The sequence below is a fragment of the Coregonus clupeaformis genome, chromosome 34, assembly GCF_020615455.1.
Source record: "Coregonus clupeaformis isolate EN_2021a chromosome 34, ASM2061545v1, whole genome shotgun sequence".
Classification (NCBI taxonomy): Eukaryota; Metazoa; Chordata; class Actinopteri; order Salmoniformes; family Salmonidae; genus Coregonus; species Coregonus clupeaformis.
Window position 1 is genome coordinate 12,823,081 of NC_059225.1, and position 23,119 is coordinate 12,846,199.

A 23,119-nucleotide genomic window follows, 5' to 3' on the forward strand; every position below is an offset into this window, starting at 1 on the left:
GGAATGGCCGGCAGGGATGTAGCTCAGTTGGTAGAGCATGTCGTTTGCAACGGCAGGGTTGTGGGTTCGATTCCCATGGGGGGCCAGTATGAAAAAAAAAAATGAAAAAAAAAAATGTATGCACTTACTAACTGTAAGTCGCTCTGGATAAGAGCGTCTGCTAAATGACTGAAATGTAAATGTAATGATGACAGAGGTGAGTGCTACAGGGCGATAGTCATTTAGTTCAGTTACCTTTGCTTTCTTGGGTACAGGAACAATGGTGGCCATCTTGAAGCATGTGGGAAAAGCCGACTGGGAAAGGGAGAGATTGAATATGTCCAGCCAGCTGGTCTGCGCATGCTCTGAGGACGCGGCTAGGGATGCGGTCTGGGCCAGCAGCCTTGCGGGGGTTAACATGCTTAAATGTCTTAATCACGTCGGCCATGGAGAAGGAGAGGCCACAGTCCTTGGTAGTGGGCCTCGTCAGTGGCACTGTGTTATCCTCAAAGCGGGCGAAGAAGGTGTTTAGCTTGTCTGGAAGCGAGACGTCGGCGATGTGGCTGGTTTTCCTTTTGTAGTCCGTGATTGTTTGTTTTGTTTTGTTTTAGTCATTTAGCAGACGCTCTTATCCAGAGCGACTTACAGGAGCAATTAGGGTTAAGTGCCTTGCTTAAGGGCACATCGACAGATTTTTCACCTAGTCGGCTCGGGGATTAGAACCAGCGACCTTTCGGTTACTGGCACAACGCTCTTACCCACTAAGCTACCTGCCGCCCATTGTCTGTAGACCTTGCCACATACGTCTCGTGTCTGAGCCGTTGAATTGCGACTCCACTTTGTCTCTATACTGATGTTTTGCCAGTTTAATTGCCTTGCGGAGTGAGTAGCTACACTGTTTGTATTCTGCCATATTCCCAGTCACCGTGCCATGGTTGAATGCGGTGGTTCGCGCTTTCAGATTTGCGCGAATGCTGCCATCAATCCCCCTCCTCTCTATTGACCTCTATCCCCCTCCTCTCTCCTGACCTCTATCCCCCTCCTCTCTCCTGACCCTCTATCCCCCCTCCTCTCTCCTGACAACCCCCCCCTCTCTGCTGGGAACAGAGCCAGTCAATTATTACTGCAGCACGTTAAGCCCGGGGCCACACCCCTCTCTCCGCCGTGTCACATTCCCATGGCCACCAACGCCAAGCGACCAACCGAACGACTGGGCCAACCAGCCACAATGCTCTATCATCTTTTTCCATGGGACGTACTGACTAATCTGTCTAAATCCAGCCCAGGGCTCAAACTGTACTAAGTAGATTGGTTTCTCTCCAGTTTTTGTCCAACAGAGTTTGCTGGAAGCTGCAGAACAGAGTCTCTGGAGACAAAACAGTAAATATATAGGACAGGACAGATTTATACAGAGTGACGGATGATGTCTGCTTAGAAGGTAAACGTCAAGTTGGCCCCAAAAGCTCTGTCTCTAGACGTGGTGGGGGGTGGGGTGTTTTTCAATGTAAACAGCCAGTATTAGGTCTAAGGGGAGTTTATTACAATACTGTTAAAAGCAGAGTGAATTCCATAGTCTTTAATTATGTTAAGATCAGAGAATACGGGAAATAAAAGGAAGAGCCATGCATATAGATGAGCTTGCTAAACTATATTGTCAGCATTAGGGACTTCTAGTAGAACAATACCATTAATGTCCTCCCATCCTGTAAACTGGTGAATTTGTATAAGGAAAGGTCATTGAGTCAGCGTGATAAAAACAACCTCAAGCCAACTTTGCTTTTATGGGCAAACCCCACAAAGTATTTTTCATCTGTCAAAAAGATCCGGTCTTAGTATGACTCCCCGATAAAAGAAAGGTTAAATAAATAAAATAAAGAAATGTCAGTTAGACTAACTTTGATAAATGAAGGTCCTGCCGCCTCTGACCACCCCATCCCTATCTCTGGTGAACTCTGCCACACACACACACACACACACACACACACACACACACACACACACACACACACACACACACACACACACACACACCAACCCATCCCCACACACACACCGACCCATCCCCACACACACAACAACCCAATTACCTCCTAAACTCCTCTCCCCAACCAGCGAAACAAACCCACCTCCACCATGCAGGTGTAGTCGGACACATCAAACCCCTCCACTCACCTCCACCATGCAGGTGTAGTCAGACCCATCAAACCCCTCCACTCACCTCCACCATGCAGGTGTAGTCAGACCCATCAAACCCCTCCACTCACCTCCACCATGCAGGTGTAGTCAGACCCATCAAACCCCTCCACTCACCTCCACCATGCAGGTGTAGTCGGACCCATCAAATCCCTCCACCCACCTCCACCATGCAGGTGTAGTCGGACACATCAAACCCCTCCACTCACCTCCACCATGCAGGTGTAGTCAGACCCATCAAACCCCTCCACTCACCTCCACCATGCAGGTGTAGTCAGACCCATCAAACCCCTCCACTCACCTCCACCATGCAGGTGTAGTCAGACCCATCAAACCCCTCCACTCACCTCCACCATGCAGGTGTAGTCAGACCCATCAAAACCCCTCCACTCACCTCCACCATGCAGGTGTAGTCAGACCCATCAAACCCCTCCACTCACCTCCACCATGCAGGTGTAGTCAGACCCATCAAACCCCTCCACTCACCTCCACCATGCAGGTGTAGTCAGACCCATCAAACCCCTCCACTCACCTCCACCATGCAGGTGTAGTCAGACCCATCAAACCCCTCCACTCACCTCCACCATGCAGGTGTAGTCAGACCCATCAAACCCCTCCACTCACCTCCACCATGCAGGTGTAGTCAGACCCATCAAACCCCTCCACTCACCTCCACCATGCAGGTGTAGTCGCAGCCATCGAGCAGGGTGACCTTGCACTGCATGTTCCTATAGCTGCGGACGCTCCGTCCTCCACCGGGGGACCTGGACAGCTTACTGGTGGATGACCTGTACGAGGCCCTGTCCTCCTCCACCTGCGATGGCTCCAGCTGATTCCCCTGTGGGACCACGCCTCCCTCCGCTCCCTCACCGTTCTGGACAGGGGGGGGGGGTTACGTTTTAACACAGCACCGTGATGGGAATGTTAAAGTGGTATGATTATGATATTATGTTTGTTTTGGACCAAACAGGTTGTTACACGAATGGTCAAGTGGAATAAATAGTTGGTGGGCAGGATGAATCTAACGGGAATGTTAGGAGAAAATATTTGGAGACTTGTTTATTATCATGTGGCTGTTTGATATTGTATCAAACGTTTCTGTGATTCAGCCATTTAAATCGAATATAAAGCCTTTTCCTAATTCACTTCCTGTATGACGATGACGGTGCATATTTTGTGGGTGTGGCTAACCTGCTGCTTCCTGACGGGCGTGCTGTGGGCGGCGGCCAGGGGGAAAGAGTCCACCTCCAGGTGTGAAGCCGCACTGGCCTCCTGATGGTCCGCGCTAGATTCTGAATTTGGTTCTGTCGTCATGGCGATTCACCCTACAACACAGGAAATAAATACACACAACATGAGACGGGAGAATTTGGACTGAGACTGAAAAAAGAAGTCAAATTCAACACAAGACAACAGGTCCAATACATGCCCTTATACATGTCCACATGTCCAACTACAACTCAAATCTAACTAATTTAAAAGGATACGCTATAATAATACACTCCCTGAATACTTTGTGCATAGCTTCAAAATGACAGCTTACACTCTTAGAAAAAAAGGTTCTATCTGGAACCGAAAAGGGTTCTTCGGCTGTCCCCATAGGAGAACCCTTTGAAGAACCCTTTTTGGTTCCAGGTAGAACCCTTTTGGTTCCAAGTAGAACCCTTTCGGGTTCCATATATAAACCTTTCCACAGAGGGTTCTACCTGGAACCAAAAAGGGTTCTACCTGGAACCAAAAAGGATTCTCCTATGGGGACAGCCGAAGAACCCTTTTGGAAACCTTTTTTCTAAGAGTGTACTGCAATGCAGGGATATTATCATATTTACAACCACCCCATCGTCCATCTGAAGAGCACTTCCTTATATGTGTCAAAAGATTAATATGGGATCAATCAAGAATAACCTGCATAGCAATTAAGTACAATTCCTCACTGCCAACGCCAAACATACCTAGGGCAACTGCCATGATAAGAAACACTTGATGTGAAAGTCAGCATTGATTTGACTACTGATGTATTTGACATAGCTTCAAGGTTGAAACAGAGGTGACACTACAGTCCTTCTCTCCATAATAAGCTTATTTGAGACAGCAGTGATTCAACTGTGATTAAATGATTGAAGAGTTGTGAGAAACTCACAGTCGTCCCCACATTAATATATCTCAATGTCTCATTGTAACAGTCCATCAGTTTTCCCCAAGTGCCTTTCAAATTGAAATAAAGTAAGGTGTAACTGGCAACTACAGCAGTCTAGTACAATTTACAGCACTATATTTTGATACGCAAAATGATGGCTCCCATTTCCCATCAGCAAATCATAAAAGGACTTAGATTTTGTGCATATGGATTCCCCTGAGGACAACTACTGGTCAAATAACTACTGGTCAAATATATTCAGCTGTCTTAAAGGACAAAGTAAGGTAAAAATATAAAATGCTTCTTTACAAAAACAAAACAAGAAAACACTACACAAAACACAACATCATTTGACACCATATCAACAACCTATTATAATCTAATAATTCCTACGTGCTAACTCCACATTAATCACTGTGAATATGTATTCATGTCATTAATGACGTATCCATGCTGTAATGAATCTGTGATACATCCTAGTAGTAAGGAAAGGTGAACGTTAGTATGTCAACTTTAGCCTGCATGGCTGGAGGTGTTTGGCCGGAGTAGTGTGGCCTTCACACACACACACGCGCTCTAGTTCCACCAGTGTTTACTCCACAACATGGGACAGAAATATACAATTCAAACCATTTCTCTTAACTCCCGGATGTTTTCCAAATGATCCCACGATGAACCAAATATTTTAGTTTTTTACTCAGTTTCAACAAATATTTTAGTCACAGTGTCAAATATCAGACAGGCCCAGGTACATACTGTTTTCCTGTTTTGTTAAAGTTGAGGTGAAGACACTCACACACAATCACACACACACACACACACACATTTGCATGCACTTAAACACAGACACGCACATAAACATGCACATGCACATGCACACAGAAACATTAAAGGTAAAAATGCTGATGCATGCACACACCCCCAACCACCCAGTGCCACTACAACCCATGGCAGCCAGAGTATACAGGGTTCAGATATGGACCACACCCCATCAGCTACTACTGAAACAGGCAGTTACGAGCCATGTGCTTTACTGAGGAACCAAGTCAATGTTGCACTCAAGTTGTTTAACATTTTACGAAAACAAACTCTCAGCAACATGTCATGAACTGGCGTTGAACTCACTGCGTTCATTTCATAATGCATTAATTCAATTAATGCTCACCATTGCAAAACTATAGACACTACAAAGACTGTGAGGTCCACCCAGCTACACATCCCCTAGAGACAGTCATTTGAGAGCATTTCATTCCTCCTCATTCAACAGCAGGCTTACCCTAGCGGGGTTTGAAATGGGCTCTGTGGGCCGTAAGCCTGTGGAACATTCCCTTGGTTTAATCGACTATCTCTAATATAGGTCATTGTGCACTGTTGGCCAGGCAGAATGATGTCACACCATAAGCTCTCCCTCTGTTTATTCCAACCAAACAGGTGACAGATTAGAGGAAGCCAGCTAGAAGGACCCCGTTGGCATGGAAACCATTGGTAGGCAATAAAAACGCCAATACCAAATACCAATCTCCAAAATGACTTTTAGTGTTTTTTCATATCGGAGATTCAGGACAAAGCTAATGGAAAAGCTGGAAGAGAAGGGACGTAGACTGGCTATGCCAAGAGGCGACATGAGTATGCCTGTGCAAATTAAAACGAAATGCTAGAGAAAGATGCTAATTTCTGATTTAGATTAGAACACAGGCCTAATGCAAAATTATTATAATAATGCAAATTATAATCAACAATGCCTGGATAGAAATTAGAACAATGTAACTTTGCGGTGAGATTCTGGCCAAAAACACATTAGCATTGATTTGTAAAGATGCTCTACCTGCCAGTGTGGATGTAATCAGATATTAGCATACAAATCACACAGCCTAATGCTAAAAATGCTCATAAGAATATGATCAATTTTTCTTTTTACTAGACAACGTTTCCCTGACATGCATAACCTTAGCTTCATTAGTCTAACGGTGACTGCAAATATTGTATAATCTATTCCAATTTACATATAGAGAAAGAATGTGTCTTTTCTTGAAAACAATAAGCATATTTCTCCCTCTGAACATGACAGAAAATAGTCCATTGCCAAGGCGAAGGACTAAATGCCAGGGGATAATTCAAAGAGGTAAAAAGACTGTCCTTGAGCGGATAGAAGCTAATAGAATTGACGGCCACATTAAACCAGGGCATTAGACTTTGAAATGAACCGCTCCCAAATGTGGCCTGTTGTTTTGTGCTGATGGGGAATGGATATCTCTCCAAGGGTAAAAGTGGGGAGTAGAACATAATTTTTTGGTAACACTTTACAAATACGTTACCTTTATAAAGGGTTTTTAATTAGTTTATTGACTGTCAATCAAACACGTTTTACTCCTTGGCTACAACTGTGAGATGAGGAAGGACAGATGAGAAAATAGATTACCCAAAAGCCCCTGCCAATGACACCAAAGAGAAACAAACAGGGAGCATAGAGAGCAGAGACGCTTGTTGTCAGATGAGGCATGGATGAGGAGAGAGTAATGGACTAGAGATACGATAAAGCCATGCGCTCTCACTAATCTGGAGGATTTCTCTTGATGAGTAGAAACTCTGTTGCCCCCCTCCCCAACACGCCCAGCTACAGCAACATAATCATATTCATCTGCTGTAGAAGTAGTGATGAGTCTGCTGTAGAAGTAGTGATGAGTCTGCTGTAGAAGTAGTGATGAGTCTGCTGTAGAAGTAGTGATGAGTCTGCTGTAGAAGTAGTGATGAGTCTGCTGTAGAAGTAGAGACGAGGCTGCTGTAGGAGTAGTGATGAGTCTGTATTATGAATCTACTATAGGAGTAGTGATGAGTCTGCTGTAGGAGTAGTGATGAGTCTGTATTATTCATCTACTGTAGGAGTAGTGATGAGTCTGCTGTAGGAGTAGTGATGAGTCTGTATTATTCATCTACTGTAGGAGTAGTGATGAGTCTGCTGTAGGAGTAGAGACGAATCTGCTGTAGGAGTAATGATGAGTCTGTATTATTCATCATACAGTATGTTCCCCACTCATCCCATGACTCATGTCTAATGGGTCACTGGCTGGTTAACTCATCCAGGCCCAGAAAGACTCGACACTGCTTCACCACCAAGCAAGCCCTGTGAAGCAACAGCCAGCAACTCTACAGATCCTCTCTAATGTAATTGGGGAACTGTGGTTAATAGAAATGCTATGTGTTATACACTATATGGCCAAAAGTATGTGCTCGTCAAACATCTCATTCCAAAATCATGGGCATTAATATGGAGTTGGTCCCTCCTTTGCTGCTATAACAGCCTCCACTCCTCTGGGAAGGCTTTCCACTAGATGTTGGAACATTGCTGCGGGGACTTGCTTCCATTCAGCCACAAGAGCATTAGTGAGGTTGTGCACTGATGTTGGGCGATTAGGCATGGCTTGCGGTCGGAGTTCCAATTCATCCCAAAGGTTTTCGATGGGGTTGAGGTCAGGGCTCTGTGCAGGCCAGTCAAGTTCTTCCACACAGATCTCAACAAACCATTTCTGTTTGGCCTTCACATTGTGCACGGGGGCATTGTCATGCTGAAACAGGAAAGGGCCTTCCCCAAACTGTTGCCACATAGTTGGAAGCACAGAATCGTCTAGAATGTCATTGTATGCTGTAGTGTTAAGATTTCCCTTCATTGGAACTAAGGGGCCTAGCCCGAACCATTAAAAACAGCCCCAGACCATTATTCCTCCTCCACCAAACTTTACAGTTGGCACTTTGCATTGGTGCAGGTAGCGTTCTCCTGGCATCCGCCAAACCTAGATTTGTCTGTCGGACTGCCAGTTGGTGAAGCATGATTCATCACTCCAGGGAACGCGTTTCCACTGCTCCAGAGTCCAATGGCGGTGAGCTTTACACCACTCCAGCCGACGCTTGGTATTGCGCATGGTGATCTTAGGCTTGTGTACGGCTGCTGGGCCATGGAAACCCATTTCATGAAGCTCCCGACGAACAGTTATTGTGCTGCCGTTGCTTCCAGAGGCAGTTTGGATCTCGGTAGTGAATGTTGCAACTGAGGACAGACGATTTTTACACGCTACACACTTCAGCAGTCGCCGGTCCCGTTCTGTGAGCTTGTGTGTCCTATCACTTCGCGGCCGGGCTGTTGATGCTCCTAGACGTTTCTACTTCACAATAACAGCACTTACAGTTGACTGGGGCAGCTTTAGCGGCGCAGAAATTTGACGAAATGACTTGTTGGAAAGGTGGCATCCTATAACGGTGCCACGTTGACAGTCACTGAGCTCTTCAGTACGGGCCATTCTACTGCCAATGTTTGTCTATGGAGATTGCATGGCTGTGTGCTCGATTTTATACACCTGTCAGCAACGGGTGTGGCTGAAATAGCCGAATCCACTAATTTGAAGGCGTGTCCACATACTTTTCTATATATAGTCTTTATAGCCATACTGAAAATTGGACTTAGCCAGTTCAATCTCTCACTTTTACCAGTCTTAACTGGACGGTTTTGTTGGAGCCCATCGTTATATTCTTATTTTTAACCAATGGGTAGGCTTTTTCCTCACTGCCAGAGTGTAGAATTTAAAAGAGATTCCTAGAGGCCTGTGGGTAAGAATCAGTGATACAATGGCCATTGTCCATACTAGCATACCATGCACACTTGGAATAAGCAATGTATTGGGCTTGCATTCTAAGTTATATGCCAGTGCTGTTATTGGAACAGACCAAGTTATGTTTCATTGCGCAAGGTCCACTGTTGTATTGGAACAGAGCCTGCTGTGTAGTGTATGTGATTTAAATAATTGAAATCATTTGGTGTTTGAATTGGGAATGACTCTGAGCACTTGCTGTTTCAAGCTGGTCGGTCTCTTGAACAGGTTGACTCCGATAAAACAGTGAGCCACAATCATCTCCCTCTCCTGTCAAACTTGTTTGATGTTTGCCTCTGCCTCAGTGTGATGCTATCTTTGTTTGGGGAAATATAGAGTTGATTTTGCTTTACGGAGACTAAACACGACCAGGGTCAAAGAGGGCGAGAGACACAGCAGCCCAGATATGAAAGGATAATAAGAGAGGGAGGGGCCAGGGAGGGAGATAACGTTTGAGCGAGTTCGAGATAGAGCGAGTGAGTGAGATAGAGAAGAATAAAGCTTACAAACGCTGAGGACAATCTCATCTCAATCGCGTTTTTACTCCATATCAAACAAATCCGGGCAAACAGGAAGAAGGCAACAGCTTGGTTTCCTTTCTTTTCCCTCCCCCTCTCGTTTCTTTCAGAAATCTAAAAATATCCCCCAGCATGCTCCGCTTCTCAGAGGCTGATGGGTAATGACAGGAGCCGCTACGAGCACTCCGCCAGAGGGGATGTTGGGAAATGCTCTGAGAGCCCCACTGACCCCTGGAGAGAGATAAATGGGGTGTGTCCCAATCCTTTAACATAGGTGGGCCTGTCCCAATCCTCTAGCATAAGATTGTCTTTCCCCATGTCACCTTTCTTCCATGGAGGGTCAGGGATTAAATCAGGCACTAAGAGTTAAAGAGATAGCGCAAGATTTTGCCAATTAAATTAGGGCTGGGCTATATGGCCCAAATATCATATCACTGTATTTAAAAAGAAAAGGACAGTATGACAGTATTTTATGTTTTTGAATAATACAAGTTCTACATTCTAAGTGATTTCAATGGGTCTTTATCCATTCTGATTGTTTTATACTGTTCAATTCAACTTCAACCCAAAATAATTTTCTGCATTTCCCGCACTCATTTGAGATAATTTTCACTCTGCCATGTAGGGCTGCACAAAATGAGAAAACAAGCGAGGCCTTATTTTTAACCAAATGTTGCAATTGCGATTTGTCTTCCGATTTAGAGCAAAACACTTCGGTGAACTGTTGGAATCATGGAAATAGAATGATTATTCAAATTCTATAGTTAGAATATAATAGTGGGCACTTTGAATATAGTGTTGTTTGACTTGACAATGAATGAAAATGCCAGGGAGGAGTTATTGTGACAGGTTAGCAACCAAAGTGTTGATAAGTGTTTCCTAGGAGACCCTATAATCTTTGGCTACATTGATTGTTTTCTCTTAGCTACTTCATGTAGCTAACATATTCATACTTCGCATATTCCTCTTTGATTTTGAAGATACTGTTGCACAAACAGCATGCTGATTTAGGTATACACCATCACTGGAATTATCAGACTGTATAGCTAATTGTGTTTGCTCTGACTCAGTACATTTATTAGCTAGCTAGCTAGCTAGCTAGCCAGCTAACTAGCATTTTAGCATTAGTGGCTAACAAGATTTAGGCCCAACTTGCTAAGAAAAGACAAACTAGCTGTTTGCAGATGTAAGAAACACAAATTAATAGTGTAATTATAGACAGCTAGTGGATTTATATTACGCAAAGTGAAAACAGCATCATTGTCATCAATATTGTTGCATGTGCTGTATTGACCATGCAGACTGAACGCAAGTGTCAGGTCGAGGAACAACAAATGCGCTCTTTGAGTGACAGGGGGCGGGGCTAGGTCTGTGTGGAAAGCGGCATGGAGAGAGAGAGAGATCGGAGAGAGATGACTCAAGTAGCGAAGTAAACTATAAAAATGGACGTTACACACACACATATCACATCTAACAAACCAAACATTCAAATACCGTTATACAAGGTGAAGTAAAAACCAAAACCGGTCCGTGCATCAATACCGGTATATCGTAAAATACGGTATACCGCCCTGCCCTAAATTAAGTCCTTTATTTGTATTTTTTTGCCAATTAAGCCCTTTTTCTACTAACCAGAGTCAGATGAACATGAATAAAACATTTATCTGTATATGAAGGAATTTTAAGGTAGTTCCATGAGCCATTGCTAACTAGCATTTAGAGCAATCACTGGGAGTCTACTGGTACAGCTAACAGATGGTATCCAAGGACCTTTAAGACTGTTAGGCTAGGAGCCCTATTCAATCAAACCCAGGTATGCCTTCCTTGTTTCTGACTGAACAGTGTAATGCACAAAAAAATACTACTAAGTAAAGAATGTTTAATTTACATAGTGTAAGTCAGGGGACTCCAACCTTTTCTAGCATGAGAGCTACTTTTTTTTTTTATGAAACATGTCGCAAGCATGTCTTCCCAGGTCCTTGGTATACAAGAGATGTGTTTTCTGTCAATATACCTGGTAAAAGAATGGTTAATAAACAGTATTTGGTATGACAGGCCCCATAAAATGATATTTTGTGTTTTCCCAAATTCTGTTTCTCAGTTTTATTTTTCCTGGTTTGGGATTTTTGTCAGTTTTTTACTCTCAATATTACCAATTATTCATATAGGACAATGAAAATTGATGTTCTGAGTCCATGTCAATGCTTAAATCACTTCAGAAGACAATTTTTTAGGTTTGAAAACTAATGATTTTTTATGTAATTCCCCTTTAATTGTGCATCTAGCAGGAGAGGAATGTGTCTAGCCATGTTTCTGCTGTTAGGCCTATTGCTGCAGCACCTCATGGCTGAATTTGCTAATTGATATAAATAATCATGATATAGTTCTGTCAGGTAAGTCTTAAACATTTAATTGATAAGTCTTTCTGTCTACCCACAAGATGGTTATCATTAGCATTGCTAATTGGCTACATACGGATTGATAGAGAAAAGCGCACACCAAACAGACAGGGTCAATATTGCTGGAAATGAATTGGCAGATATTGTGTTACGTTTGGCTTTAGTGGCTAACCAGGGGTGGGATCATGTTAATGTGGCTTTGATTGGGTGGAGCTTGGAGCTGGAGCCTGGAGCTTTATGTTTATGACAGTTTGTGAACACAAAAATATGCATGTACTTTCAGAATTGACTGGCGAGCTACTCATTGTTGGGCTGCGAGCTAATGGTAGCTTGCAATCTACCTGTTGGAGACGCCTGGTGTAAGTCAACTACTAAAAAATGCTTTCTCCCTGTTGCAAGGACATTCTTCTCTTCCCCTTATTACTACTGTAAGTTTAATGGAATAGGACCCTGGGTTCTAGGCTAATCTTAAAAGGATGGCCTCCATTCATAGCAAGAAAATTCCACTCTTGAGAAAATATGTTTTTTATGTGTTCATTACACTTGTGTTACTAGTACTACTCAGTTATACAAGGTTTGCTGACATTGCTTCAGTCTATATGATACTGTCCAATTACAACATACGTAAGATGCAGCACTGAAGAGATGTCATACAACATGTAGGCTACTGTGCACCACATTTCCATAAAATAGAATCACTATTGTTACACCGTGATAAAATGAGCCTGAAAAATAAATGACAAAGGGGGCCATTGCTGTGGCAGTTACTATAGCAGTTACTATGGCAGTTACTATGGCAGTTACTATGGCAGTTACTATAGCAGTTACTATGGCAGTTACTATGGTAGTTACTATGGTAGTTACTATAGCAGTTACTATAGCAGTTACTATGGCAGTTACTATGGTAGTTACTATAGCAGTTACTATAGAAGTTACTATAGCAGTTACTATAGCAGTTACTATAGCAGTTACTATGGCAGTTACTATAGCAGTTACTATGGTAGTTACTATGGTAGTTACTATAGCAGTTACTATAGCAGTTACTATAGCAGTTACTATAGTAGTTACTATAGCAGTTACTATAGCAGTTACTATGGTAGTTACTATGGTAGTTACTATGGTAGTTACTATAGCAGTTACTATAGCAGTTACTATAGCAGTTACTATGGCAGTTACTATAGCAGTTACTATGGTAGTTACTATAGCAGTTACTATAGCAGTTACTATAGCAGTTGCTATAGCAGTTACTATGGCAGTTACTATGGTAGTTACTATAGCAGTTACTATAGCAGTTACTATAGCAGTTACTATAGCAGTTACTATGGCAGTTACTATAGCAGTTACTATAGCAGTTACTATGGCAGTTACTATAGCAGTTACTATGGCAGTTACTATGGTAGTTACTATAGCAGTTACTATAGCAGTTACTATGGTAGTTACTATGGCAGTTACTATAGCAGTTACTATGGTAGTTACTATAGCAGTTACTATAGCAGTTACTATAGCAGTTACTATAGCAGTTACTATGGCAGTTACTATAGCAGTTACTATGGTAGTTACTATAGCAGTTACTATAGCAGTTACTATAGCAGTTACTATAGCAGTTACTATAGCAGTTACTATGGTAGTTACTATAGCAGTTACTATGGTAGTTACTATAGCAGTTACTATAGCAGTTACTATAGCAGTTACTATGGCAGTTACTATAGCAGTTACTATAGCAGTTACTATAGCAGTTACTATGGCAGTTACTATGGTAGTTACTATGGTAGTTACTATAGCAGTTACTATAGCAGTTACTATGGCAGTTACTATGGTAGTTACTATAGCAGTTACTATAGCAGTTACTATGGTAGTTACTATGGCAGTTACTATAGCAGTTACTATGGTAGTTACTATAGCAGTTACTATAGCAGTTACTATAGCAGTTACTATAGCAGTTACTATAGCAGTTACTATAGCAGTTACTATAGCAGTTACTATAGCAGTTACTATGGTAGTTACTATGGTAGTTACTATGGTAGTTACTATAGCAGTTACTGTAGCAGTTACTATAGCAGTTACTATAGCAGTTACTATAGCAGTTACTATGGCAGTTACTATGGTAGTTACTATATCAGTTACTATAGCAGTTACTATAGCAGTTACTATAGCAGTTACTATGGTAGTTACTATGGTAGTTACTATGGTAGTTACTATAGCAGTTACTATAGCAGTTACTATAGCAGTTACTATAGCAGTTACTATAGCAGTTACTATGGCAGTTACTATGGTAGTTACTATAGCAGTTACTATGGTAGTTACTATAGCAGTTACTATAGCAGTTACTATGGTAGTTACTATAGCAGTTACTATAGCAGTTACTATGGCAGTTACTATAGCAGTTACTATGGCAGTTACTATAGCAGTTACTATGGCAGTTACTATAGCAGTTACTATGGTAGTTACTATAGCAGTTACTATAGCAGTTACTATAGCAGTTACTATGGCAGTTACTATGGTAGTTACTATAGCAGTTACTATGGTAGTTACTATGGCAGTTACTATGGTAGTTACTATAGCAGTTACTATAGCAGTTACTATGGTAGTTACTATGGCAGTTACTATGGTAGTTACTATGGCAGTTACTATGGTAGTTACTATAGCAGTTACTATGGTAGTTACTATGGTAGTTACTATGGTAGTTACTATAGCAGTTACTATAGCAGTTACTATAGCAGTTACTATAGCAGTTACTATAGCAGTTACTATGGCAGTTACTATGGTAATTACTATAGCAGTTACTATAGCAGTTACTATGGCAGTTACTATGGTAGTTACTATAGCAGTTACTATAGCAGTTACTATAGCAGTTACTATAGCAGTTACTATGGCAGTTACTATGGTAGTTACTATGGCAGTTACTATGGTAGTTACTATAGCAGTTACTATGGTAGTTACTATAGCAGTTACTATAGCAGTTACTATAGCAGTTACTATAGCAGTTACTATGGCAGTTACTATAGCAGTTACTATAGCAGTTACTATAGCAGTTACTATGGCAGTTACTATAGCAGTTACTATGGTAGTTACTATAGCAGTTACTATGGTAGTTACTATAGCAGTTACTATGGCAGTTACTATGGTAGTTACTATAGCAGTTACTATGGTAGTTACTATAGCAGTTACTATGGTAGTTACTATGGTAGTTACTACAGCAGTTACTATGGCAGTTACTATGGTAGTTACTATAGCAGTTACTATAGCAGTTACTATGGCAGTTACTATGGTAGTTACTATAGCAGTTACTATAGCAGTTACTATGGCAGTTACTATGGCAGCGTTACAGATAGTCCAGGCTAAACAGAGGGGGCTGCAGCCCAATTTAGGGCCAGCACAGCAGTCTTCTGTTGGATTAATATTGCAACAGCAGAGTCAGACATTACTGCCGAACAAGAAAATAGAACAAACAAGAAAGATCACGTCACCCATGAAGGTCAGGAAATCCTTTCTGATACAAGGAAATTATAATCATTAAATGTTGTAAATGTAGGCCTACTTCATTTTTGCTACAAAAATCATGAAAATGTTACATTTCTCTACGTTCGTAGTAAGCAGAAATATTAATTATTCAAGCCATCATTTCAAGGTCATTTATTTCTCAGAGAGGAGTAAAAATGTACTAGACAAATGATTCTCTCTCTCTCTCTCTCTCTCTCTCTCTCTCTCTCTCTCTCTCCCCCCCCCCCCCCCCCTTTACATCCCTATTTTTCTCCCTCTATCTCTCTATCTCAACCATTGGGGCCTATAATTAGCGAGGCTGTCAATACAGGCCGGGTTGGGCACAGCTGTGCAGAGAATTCCTGTGTGTACTGGGATCTGTTACAAAACGATCTATAGTCTGTGACTCAGCCCAGCTAAACAATCGCCGGTGAGCGGCCTTCTCACCACTCACACCTGGAATGCAGACAGCTGTTTGAAAAAGATGGCCGCTCTGACCTTTACCGACATACCGGCTTACTGTATCCGGAGTGTACTCATGAAAAGTCTGTCTCTCTGTCTGAGGCCCTGTGGGACTCTTCTAGAGAGCATATAGCATCAAACAATGGGCTGTCTCCTAGTCAGACAGAGCTGGGTTCGTTCAAATACTCAAGCTGTGTTTGATTGAGTTAGTCTGGTGAAATGTAATCTATGGAATAGTTCCAGAAGTGTAAACCTCTCCCATTTGGCACTCCAGGAAGTCTCAATCAAATGCTCAACGTATCTAAAAGAAAACAAACAATATTTTAACCCAGATATGTCCTCTAGTTTTGACTACACCTCCTCTTAATGGACAGTATTACCTTTGAATAAGCCACACAGTGTCACCTCTCCTCTGACTAGATAGCATCTGAACCCTTCTTCTCCTATCTCTATTCACAGCACAGAGAGTACCAACAGACTATGTCCCCTCATCAAATAGGATTTTATCTTACACTTGCTTCCTCCACCTTGCTGTTCTCCCTTGAATTACTCCCAAAGGCCCAGATTGTCACCTTCAATTTGATTGCTTTCTTCCCCCGTATGGCATCTCCCTTAATCTTCCCCTTCCACTAATGGTGCCAGTGGGCCAGCATTGAGCCGGCAGAGTTCAGAGAGCCGCTCCAGACAATTACCCAGTTCACCGCAGCAGCTGGTCCTCTTTACCAAAGAGCCCTTCAATTTAACCAGCCAGCAGCCCACAGAGAGGCAGGATTTTACCCCAGACCGCCCAGGGAGAGAGGGGGGAAAGTGTACAGTTGAATAGACTCCCTGGGGGGAGTTGATGTACGTCATGGATTCTGTCTGTCACAACGCGCTGTATCAAGTACGGAAATCCAGAGAGGACATATGAATAAAACAAATATTCCTTCGTTATGTCGAGATCACAACTTACTTATCTCACGATCACTACATAACAAAAGTTGTTTTGTCGAGATCACAAGATCAACTCTATAAATAGGAGTGCCGTGTTGCTGGTAGACTGCCAGTCTGGCTGAGACGGCAGAGCCCACGGTGGACCAGCGCATACGCTTTTATTGCTACACTAAGAGATGGTAGGCTACATTTCATGCTAACATCATGCTTTCATTTGTGTTTGGAGCTTATTATCAGTTTATAAGTTAGAAAGTTAGCAAGGTAAATGTCCCTTACCTTGAGCTAAGAGCTGGTGGGGGAGCTAAGAGCTCGTGGGGCATTTAAACCATGAACGATGCCTGACAGGCAGCACTGTCTCCCAGGCTGTGTGCCACCCCCAAGACCACAGCCAATCGCATGAAAGCAACAACACAGCTAACTTGGCTAGTCTTGTGAACGAGCAAGCGAGCTAGCTAGCTAGTTAGCTAGGTAGTCTTGTTAGCTAGATACCTAGCTAGCTAGCTACATTGTTATCTATGCTGTTTGTTGGCTTGCATAACTGATATGTGTATAATTTTACATTTTAGTCATTTAGCAGACGCTCTTATCCAGAGCGATTTACAGTTAGTGAGTGCATACATTTTTCATACTGGCCCCCCGTGGGAAACATACCCACAACCCTGGCGTTGCAAGCGCCATGCTCTACCAACTGAGCTACAGGAGACTTCATGTTTTATGGATAATTTTTACATTTACAGTGGGTGGGCTCCATTCCTGACAGGCTGATCAGATTCAGTTTCAGCCTCAGAGGCTGATAAGCCAGGATTCTGCCTTGTAGGCTGTTTCATAGGTAAAGCTCCTTGCAGGCAGATTAGCAGTCAGTGCATTATGAACATGATCAAAAGTAGGTGTCACTTTTGTTATGTAGTGACCATGAGATAAATAAGTTGTGATCTCAACATAATGAGGGAATATTTTTTTTATGAATATGTCCTCTTTGGACTTAATCAAGGCCTATCACAGAATAAACCTGTTTTGTGTAAGTAGGCAAAATAAGCCAAGGACAGATGGAAAAGAGTCTTGAGGGCAACATTGATCTGGACGGGAGAGAGGTTCAATCAGCTGACATGGTTTAGATGAGATCAATTATTATATGGCTCTCCCTGGTAGGTGGATTACAAATTTTACGCTCCATCATTGATGACCCAAAACGACACTGGTCATGAATAAGGAATTAGTCCAATACTTGGTATCTGCACAAACATGAATCACTTATTTCCTGAAATTAAGAGAATAGAATTGCAATTACAAAAACAACGTATTATGTTTTTACATTAGGTATCATTAAAAGAGTCAGCTACTGTAACCTAGTAACCCTACCCCATTGAAGGTGAAGCAAACAAGCCAGACACTGCAATAGCAGAGCATTTCATGTAGCCTAATATTGATGACATTAACATTATTGACCAGGCATGCATGCTCACCGCACTACCAAATGACCTCTTCAGAATAAACCCAAGGCCCTTCAATACCATTTCACTAATGAGAAATATGAATTATTCATTCAGGTCCATCTAAGTGAAAACAGATACCTGGTTAAGATGGCAAAAATAGGTATGATTATAAGATAGAAAAAAAATAGAATGATTGGATTTTAGATCCCAATTTATGTACTGATCTGATCTGCATATTGAGCTCAAACTGTTTTCCCCTTTGATAGATGTTCTCATCATTAAGAATATATCCCATGGAATCTAAAGCAGGATCGCACCACATGGAGTTAGATGTTACAGTAATATCCACAGATCCACACAATTACAGAGGGTGCTTAAAGGCTGTCATTCAAAAATCTAGGACAGCTTCTCTGTATACTGTGAAGATTATAATCAATATAGCGCTATAGGCCTATATACTGTCAGAGTATTACTATCATAAATGGAGAATACAACCTCCAAAAACTTAGATACAACCTCTATAAAAACCTAGATAAAACCTCCAAAAACCTAGATACAACCTCCAAAAACGCAAATACAACCTCCAAAAGCCTAGATACAACCTCTATAAAACCTTTGATAGTGCTTCAGATTAAGCACAGAATACAGTGGTTATAACATGGTATAAGAACAATAACAAGTTATATTCCTAGTTGTTACGGTAACGTAAAGGTTACTACCAAACCCTTACATAACCAGGGTTAAGTTCCTCTAAACTGCTTATGGTTCAACTCATAGGCTGCATCAGGGAAAGGAACGGCAGTGTTTTGTGAAAACCTCTGGGGAGAAACTGCACATATCTGTTTCAATGACATTGAATTATCCTGACGACAAAAGCAGCAGCGCACCTACAAGGCTTCCAGTGAAGGTCAATCAGGCCTACAACAGTGGTACAGGATTTGAACTGGGTCTGATTGTCTGGTCAAAGCCTGTGGCGCTGTCCATGGTGCCGTTGTGCTAAGACACACCTCCTTGAGTCACAAACAAGTGGATGCAGCAAGCTCTGCTAAGCCTAATTTACATCAAGCATGTCTGATCGTATAAATTAGTCTCCATGCAGTAATTGCAGTGATTGTATACTGTACTTACACTGCATAGCGGTAGCCTAAAACTATTCTGAACTATCTTGAATGAGATAAGGGTGCACAACCGAATGCCTTTATCCTGTCATTGACAGAAATGCCCCAGTAGCTTCACTTTCTTCCTGCTTTGCTCTGAGAAGTCTGCTGCTCTGTGACTTGTTCCACTGTAGCCTACATCCAGTGACTGAAATACTCGACACAGGAGGCCAAAGCCAATTAACCATACTCAGCAAGGACACATGGCTGATTATCAACTGTTCACAATCCCACAAAGCTTTCCAAGAGTACACACTGGGAAACACCCAGGATGGGAAAATGTAAGAGATGTATACAAGGGTCCACAGACTGAGAAATCCAGACCAGTCAAGCATTATCATTTGGCACCAGGTCCACTAACCCACCGCAGTAATAGCCTGCATATAACACACTATAAACCTTGTATGGTGTTTTTACTTTTGGTTATGGTAGGAGATTCTGTATGTGTGACATTCTCCCATGTAACCTTACACCTCTGCACAGTAGCAGTATTGTTGCAGTAGTCCGTAGTCAGCTTAAAAACACTTTAAGCCATCCATCAAAGTCATAGGACATGGGGATGCGACGCGTCCATTAGGGAAATGGAACCGATCCACTGCTCCTAGACTGAAGAGCTCTATACAAGGTTTAAAACGACACTGCATGGCCATGCCACTTTCTACTATCAAAAAGCCTTATAACCGTTTAACATTTTGCTATATTAAAATGAAAGCTATTACGCTAATATTGACCAATGGTCGGCTGAACTCTAGCAAAAATAAAGGATATTGGGCAGGTATTAGTGAAAAGCACAACAGAACTCTGATCCAATATGCACATTAGTTTATTTCCTGTTTAACATCAACAGGCTTTGAGTGAGTCACCTTCTGAAGAGGTGTCACTCGTCAACAACACAACCCTACCATGCAGCTCACGTAAAGGAAGCCATGATAATCACTATTCTGTGGACCATACGTCCATGTCCGCTAATTGGAAAGAGTAAGTATTGGTATGGACACACATTGGATGGCCTACCTCTTCAAATACGCTATGAAAATAAAGAAAGTTCCAGTTGACCTGTGACTTTAAACATTCCAAGCAGAGCGGTGAAGGCATTATCATAACATCCATCTCATTTCAAGTCAGTCATGGCATGTTCTTGTGCTGCAGTTTGCATTTTCTACATCATAAATCACAATCAAGTGATGATTAAAAAAAACAGACCAATGGTTTATTATGCATTTACACAAACAAGCACTGGCCTGTTTTTAACCCCTTTGTGGTGTCCCATAATGAAAGATGAGCCCAAAACAAAACACATCCAAAAATAGTAAACAATGGACAACTACACCTACATTTTCTGACCCATCTTGCACAATGCATCATCACCTGTGTCTGTAGCATCCGCTCTCACTCTCTAACCATGACGTGGGCTGAAAAACGCCCCATCAGATGGGTAAACCAGAGCAAAGCGGCCACAGAGGGCTCTCCTCTCCTCCTCTCTCCTCTCTCCTCTCATCTCCTTTCTCCATCTACCGAACAGCCAGGCCACACCCACCGCATTGCAGAAGCACATCCCGAAAACTGAGACCGGAACTTCGGGATTGCAAGTCATAACTGTTATACGCCGGTGATATAGTCTAGTCTACCAATAACAAACCCGCTAGACGTTACGCATTACGCAATAGTAAAGAGCACACAAAAGCGTACAGCTCTCCAAACAGAATATAACTGACAACTGTTTGTCTGATGCGCAAGAATCCGTGCGTAATGGAATGATTAGGCCTAGACACTTTTGAACCAGTCGCTACTAGGCAGTAGGCATCGGGCGTTTTGATCACATGGACAAGATACAGTATTCGGAGGAAAATGAAACACATATACTACGCTACACAGCAGCCTATGCATGATTTCTCAAATTACAGTGTGGGACACTGGATACAAAGATTAAATAAAGATGATTTATATTCGTCGTAAAGGTTAATGTAGCTCTACACCTGAGCAGTGTTTGTTGGCGCAAGGAATACGCCTCGTCACCTACTGTAAATGATGCGACGCCAGCACGTCACATTTTCAGATGAAAACCTCGATAACGAAACTATTTTCTCTCTTTCCACAATTATTGTGCGCCTATTGAATTCAACACATGACTCTCCATTCTGAAAGACGGAGTTAGTAGCGTTTTACCGGGTATCCTATGTCCTCCAAAATCTCTGGTCTGAGGTGCAGTTCCTCCAAGCTTTAGCTGCAGACTCCGGTAAAGTGTCCCCTATGTCATCCTGCCACTGCCTGCAGTAGCCAAACTAGCTTGCTACACTCTACACCGGGAAAAACGGAATTCTGGGATAGCCAAGGATGCCCACCTTATGACAAAACACGACCCACCCACAGATGGATAATACCGGGTGTAGAATTATACTATTATATGTGCGCAAAATCCCCCTCCTGCAATGGAGAGGTCCTAATAAAAAAAATAGGAGCTCACACATTGGAAACTGACCTTGGGGAATACATAGCCTACTTATTCAAACATCTGTAATATTTTTAGACTACTATTATCTTGGAAACTGACCTTGGGGAATACATAGCCTATTTATTCAAACATCTGTAATATTTTTTGACTACTATTATCTATTATAGAAAAATAAAATAAAAAACATTTGCTTCAACTTATTTACATATTGTAGTGAATTCAAGGGGTAGCCCCAACCAGGACTTGAACCCAGGTGCAAAAACTGTCAAACCAACACCTTAACGCCAAGAGGTCCAATCTGCTTAACGAGGTTGCTAGATGTTAGGTTAACGTCACTACATTACCCCCTTCCCTCAGGAGAGCGTTTCCCCATGCTTCTTTATACCAAGTCCCTCATGTGTACACACCTCCCCGATGGCCTCACGTGCACCATCTGCAGCTTCTGACACCAATGTAACCAATTCGGGAGTTAGCCCTGACCAGGCCTCAAACCCGGCTCCAGCGACTGTCAAGCCAACACCTTAACCGTTAAGCCAAGCGGTCCGATCTTCTTAACGAGGTTGCTAGGTGTTGAGTTAAGGTTGCTACAACACTGATACAACAAAACGTTCCATTACAGCAGGGTTTGGGATCATCACATTATTATGAGCTATTTGGTCAGGTGGTCCTATATGTTGCATAGTGCCACACCTCAAATCACAGCTGGGCATTGGGTGCTCCCATGTTGTAGCTTTTCTGTACAACACATGTATCCTTGAAGCTTTGTAATAAAAACAGCATCTGCCAGGGATCATGGTAAACAAATTGCTACAGCCTTAAAGCACTTTTATCTGTCTCTCAGGAAGCACTTGGTACAGTGGCGGCTGGTGACATAAAAGGTTGAGGAACAACATTTTGCTAAATAAAAAAAGAAGCTATTGGGATGAAAATCTTTCCAGGTCCGAGCCACCGTCTATCCAAGACGCATAGAACGACACCACAGTTTAAACAGTCTATGACAACACAACTCATAACTACTACCTGAAACCATACACAACACACAAAATAGATAACATAATGTCTGTCTACTGTTATTGTGCAAAAGAGACCCTGAATCCTGACCTTCAGTTCAGTCTGATAAGGACATTGAGGGGGCCATCTGGGGCCATTTCCCCATTCAGACAGATTGGCTTGATTCTGTTTGTGATATTCATTTATATGAAAATGCCCCTGAAAATACAATTATAATGCTCTGCAGACCTGAGTGCATTAGCTGACATGGTCTGATGCTACTAATGACCATTAGGACTAAACTATCAAATTATAAATGTTTAGACTCCTCAAAATGAAGATTCAT

At 42.2% G+C, this 23,119-nt stretch overlaps 1 protein-coding gene across 7 annotated transcripts in view; it reads right to left on the bottom strand.

Moving 5' to 3' along the window:
• Positions 1 to 21,649, bottom strand: part of LOC121549664 (band 4.1-like protein 3) — an 82,796-nt gene extending 61,147 nt beyond the window's left edge. For 2 of the 7 annotated variants that reach the window (XM_045210436.1, XM_045210434.1), the window contains exons 1-3: positions 21,498 to 21,649; positions 3,364 to 3,497; positions 2,843 to 3,046 (exon numbers count right to left, since the gene is read on the bottom strand). In XM_045210436.1, coding sequence (XP_045066371.1) covers positions 2,843 to 3,046; positions 3,364 to 3,486 — 327 coding nt within the window. In that variant the 5' untranslated portion in view covers positions 3,487 to 3,497; positions 21,498 to 21,649. Of the gene's footprint in view, positions 1 to 2,105; positions 2,122 to 2,842; positions 3,047 to 3,363; positions 3,498 to 20,699; positions 20,783 to 21,497 lie in introns of those variants that run through there. The other 5 variants (XM_045210440.1, XM_045210439.1, XM_045210438.1 and 2 more) reach the window with 4 other exon arrangements.
• Positions 21,650 to 23,119: the final 1,470 nt, after the last annotated feature.